Source organism: Sprattus sprattus (genome assembly GCF_963457725.1).
Source record: "Sprattus sprattus genome assembly, chromosome: 3".
Taxonomy (NCBI): Eukaryota; Metazoa; Chordata; class Actinopteri; order Clupeiformes; family Clupeidae; genus Sprattus; species Sprattus sprattus.
The window spans coordinates 20,679,271-20,684,270 of NC_137922.1; the positions used below are offsets into that span (position 1 = coordinate 20,679,271).

At 43.7% G+C, this 5,000-nt stretch overlaps 1 protein-coding gene across 1 annotated transcript in view; it reads right to left on the reverse strand.

Annotated features, from left to right (window-relative positions):
* Nucleotides 1–3,058: 3,058 nt before the first annotated feature.
* The window catches only part of LOC308362239 (DNA-binding protein SATB2-like), a gene marked incomplete at both ends in the record, with an annotated part of 18,759 nt that continues 16,817 nt past the window's right edge, over nt 3,059–5,000 (reverse strand). Inside the window, one exon of the mRNA XM_080834805.1 lies at nt 3,059–3,784. Coding sequence (XP_080690931.1) covers nt 3,059–3,784 — 726 coding nt within the window. The remainder of the gene's footprint in view (nt 3,785–5,000) is intronic.

Consider the following 5,000-nt stretch of genomic DNA (forward strand, 5'->3'; position numbering starts at 1 on the left):
CTTTTCAAAGACAGTCTGTCCACTCTCATTTTATCCTGGTCGCCATAATGAAATGTTTGTTTTTGAGTCAATTTGATGTGGTTGCATTTTAAAATGCTTTTCATTTGAGGGTGTAGCAGAGCGGTTTTGCCATGTTTGTGTGTGTGTGTGTGTGTGTGTGTAGGCTGTGTTTGTGTGTGTGTGTGTGTGTGTGTGTGTGAATGTGAGTGTAATCTGTGTTTGTGTGTGTGTGTGTTTTTGTGTGTATGTGTTTTTTGTGTGTGTGTGTGTTTGTGCATGACACATGCCTGTGTGTAAAACGCTGACATGCCCCACAGCTTAACAGTACAGATGCCAGAAGCTTACAACACTGAAACATCATTTTACATCAACAAAACCCCTCAATTTAATAAGCTAGCTACCACACTCAGAGGCTACATATCTGAAGGTGTCCGTGAAACATACATGTAGTTCATTAAAGTGTAAGTGGAACAGCACTGATAGTAGCTCAGTTAGTGATACTGAGGGGCTGACTTGTGCACATTGTGTCACAGGTCAGTGACTGATTCTGGCGGTGATTGTGGATGTGCTCCACTCCGTCTGCTGGGAGCTGAAGTATTAGCATGCTAATCAGAGTGTGTATTAATTGGTGGGAGCAGCGAGAGGCGAGGCAGAGCGGTCGGGATCACAGGTGCGTTTTCGCGCTCCACTGAGAGACTAACTCCCCGCTCGCCGTGCATTCTGGGTAATATCAGCGGACACAGCACCTGCGGCCCCCTTTTTCTCACTGCCCCCACTTTACAGCCCCCCCCCCCCCCCCCCCCACGCTTACCCTGCTCTCTAATGGCCTCTAATGATGCTGCCATCCAGACTAATACTGAGCTCCAGAGGGGGGCCTCTCACGCTTCCTCCCTTCTGCCAGATGACATCAGCACAAGGACAATACCTTGTTCCACACGAAAAAAGACTGGCGTCCTCCCACTGGCATGCTGGCGTTAGATTAGATTTTTCTGTTTCTTTGTGGTACCACCCTTTTCCAATGGCACCTTTTGTGTTTAATTTATATTCTCATAACAGGGTTTTTGGAGAAGAATGCAAGTGAAGGGAGGCATAGTATCTAGCTCATTGTCAAGCAGTATGTTTGTGGGGTGTTAATATGCTCAAAGTAAGGCTTAGTATATATATAGCTGACACATGAAGACTTGCAATTCTGATCTGTCAGATCCACACCAGGTCAATGCCAAATCATGTCTCTATCAGTGTTTATGTCAACTAATCCTCTTTTGCATTTAGTACTGTACATAAAAAACATCCAATTGTAATGAACCAATACGTTTATACTGTTTAAATGTACTAATCATTTACAATAATAATTCATAATATTTTTGTATTTATTATTATTGACTAAGTTACTTTGTTTGTATGACACACATATATCTGGAAATATTAACAGGGAGTTTGTGTGACACACGCATATGTGGAAATATTAACAGGGATTTTTATGTTTGTGTTTGCGCCTTATATAAATAAAATTGAATTTAATTGAATTGAAAAAGCAAACAAAAGCTGATTTAACTTGCTTATTCATCAGTGCTGAGAATCAAAGACAGTAGTCTACATTTGTGTTCACAATTAAAAGGCCTGTTTTAGACATCACACAGTGTACAGAAGTTATCTTTCTTTCATTAATCTCATCATGTTTATTGTCTGTCAAAAACACAATTTCAACTTGTCAGATATTTTTATATTTTTTGTTTAAATATACCCTGTGTCAATTTCTTTGGAACAGAGATTTGGCATTTGAACTTGTGCAAACCTCATCATGGCATTGTCTGTAGGATCACACATTGTCCTTTAATCTTCAACTGAACACTGCAGGGATCATGTGGTAGAAACAAACATTTACAAAGATATCCTATTAAACGGATTAATAAACTAAGGGATCGGGCTAATTAAACCGTGAGCGCAGATTAATAAACCATGCGAACGTACTGACAACCCGCGCCTGTGTATTCAGATTGTTGCATGACCATAGGCATTTTATGGATGTAAATCATAATGTAAACTACTATAGAGACATTTTTTAAGGACCACAAAACTTCAAAAATATGAAATGATAAATTACCAACATGTACAGTACATTAGCTACTCACTTTACCTGTCTTTATAAATCCAGGCACATGGGTTATTAGTGTATTATTAGTCTCTGTTCATGAATCTGTTTATTAATCCATGTGCACAGATATCCGTCAAATATTTGTTTCTACCATATGACCCCTGAAGGGCTCCACAGTCTCCACACAAAAACACTAATTAGAAAAAAACAACACCTTACACAAACAAAAGAAGTGTAGATAACTCATATCAATAAATAGGGCTGAGTTGAAGTGCTGGCATGATCAGGTGAAACCCATACACTAGCTGAGGTGTGGGGAGTCGCACTGGCATGCAACAGTCAGATGAACAATATGATTGTCACAGGCAGGAGGCCTCTGTGTGTAAAGGTTCTGTGTGTAGAGGTTCTGTGTTTAAAAGTTCTGAGTGTAAAGGTTCTGTGTGTAAAAGTTCTGAGTGTAAAGGTTCTGTGTGTAAAAGTTCTGAGTGTAAAGGTTCTGATTGTACAGGTTCTGTGTAAGTATGAAGGTTCTGTGTGTAAAGGTTCTGTGTGTAAAGGTTCTGATTGTACAGGTTCTGTGTGTAAAGGTTCTGAGTGCGAAAGTTCTGTCTGTAAAGTTTCTGCATGTAATTCTGTTCCTGCACTCAGGGATGGAGGAATGATGGTAGAGAGAAGACAAGCAGGAAGGGGGGAACAGGAGAGACAAACATCTAAAACACATTTACACTGATCACAGTTAGCCCAGTCTGAACAATAGGTCGTTTTCCACTGCAGGAACTTGAGGGGCTTTTTCGGGGGGTAGCTCAAACCTTTGTTCATATTTACACTACCAGAACCATCCCTGTACGTAGGAGCTTGTTGATGATGACAATCAATGCGTTTGAAATACAGTCTCCGTATGACTGCTATATGGCCCCTTTCATCTGCCGTCCCTCTGTGGACAGTCCTCCTGTGAGAACACTGCTATCTCGGCTGTTTGGCAACGTCCAGAGAGCTGTCAGAAGACGCACACACAGAGTCAGAGGCACACTCTTCCTCCATGGCCTCCACCACCTCCTTCTCCTCCTCCTCCTCCTCTCCCGTCTCCTCTCTCTCCACTCTCTGCCCTGTCCTGCTCCCGTCCGTTGTCTGCATTCCGTTGTGGCAGCTTGCCAGTTCGTCCGGGTCGGAGAGCACCTCCTCACCGTGGGGGACAGTTTCATCCTTGTTTCCACTCAGAACATCCCCTTCCAGTTCTTCCTCCTCCTCCTCCACCACCGCCTCCTCCTCCTCTTCCTCAACGTCTCCTCCCGCGGGCTCCTTCGGTCGGCTGTGGTGGCGTGCGTGGTAGCGCTGGTTCTGAAAGAACTTCACCACGGTGTTCTTGGGCAAACCCAGCTGTGCGGCCAGGGTGTGGATGGCCTCCTGGTCTGGGTACAGCCCCACATCCTGGATGAAGCTCTGCAGGGTCACCAGAGCCTCCAGGGAGATCTTGGTGCGCGACCGTGGCTTCTTTGAGCCCCCGTTGGGCCCAGAGCCGTTACCGCCGCTACCGCCGTTACCACCACTACCGTCGCTGCTGCCACCTTTGCTGTTCACGGCAAGTCTCTGTGCAACCACGCTGCCCTCCTCGGAGAGCATGATGGGTGATGGCTCTATGTGCATGGGCAAAGGGTCCTTCAGAGCTGGAATGTGCTGCCTATGTGGTGCCTGAGTAGAAAGGCCATGACAAAAAGACAAAACAAGATAAAAGAGATCAATTACAACTTAGTATTTCATTGTGTTATTTATAGGGATGGTACTGTTGCCATTTAGTAATTATAGGAGCTAAAACAAAGATGCAAAATGCTATCCTAAATAAATATTTCTTCCAGATAACTATTTATCAATAAATATCTATTAATAAATATTTACACATATTTATAAATAAAAATGTACAAATATGTATATATTTACGTATAAATCAATATGTAAACATAGCTATAAATAAATATGTATCTGGAATCTGGCACAGACCGAAGATTCAGTTTTAAGGTGAGCCCTCATGTCCTTAGAGGGAAAGAAGGAAAGTCCCCCTTGGTAACAGCAGAAGGGTGGGGTTACCCACGCCCAAACATTGGCATGCTTGGCTTTGGATCTGTGGTGCGTATAAATGAAAGGACCTATATAAGGATAATAGTCATTCTTTCTCTCTCTTCAGTAATAACAGGGTCAGGCTCAAATCATCTCAAGGTTGAGCCTGTCCATAAAGCGGCTGGTGAGTGGAAGTGTGGGGGCCCGCCACTTTGTCCCTGCCACCCCAACCTCCCCCCCCTCGCCCGGTTTAGCATCATTTACACGCGATGGCACTGTCACAACAAACACGTGTGACTGCAGTGCAGACGCTAACAGATATTTATTTGAGGTAAGCTTCTAGGATTAGCAGTCATTGTAATTCCTTTGTGGTCTGTTTTTGGAAACATTTGTGTTTGCATTTGTGTGTGTATGCATGTGTGTGTGTGTGTGTGTGTGTGGGAGAGAGAAAGCGAGAGAGAGAGAAGGAGAGAGAGAGAGAGAGTGAGACAGCCAGAGAGAGAAACAGAGTGACAGACAGCAAGAAAGAGAGAGAGAGCATTTGGAGCGCTCATGTTGGATGTTGTTGAGTGTGCACTGAATCACACATTTATGGAGGTCCTATTGCACTCCCACTCCCACTCCCACACACATATAGACCATATAGACCACAGACACACATATAGACCACAGACACACATATAGACCACAGACATCCCCTCCATTTATTGGCTGTAAGGCAGAACATGCCCCAACTCCAGCAGACACAGGGCTATATATGCTGAGCGCCTGTGTGAGGGAAATCATTATAAGGAACTTCAATTATGGGCACTCACGTGGAAATGGAAGCCAGATATATGAGTGAAATAATAAC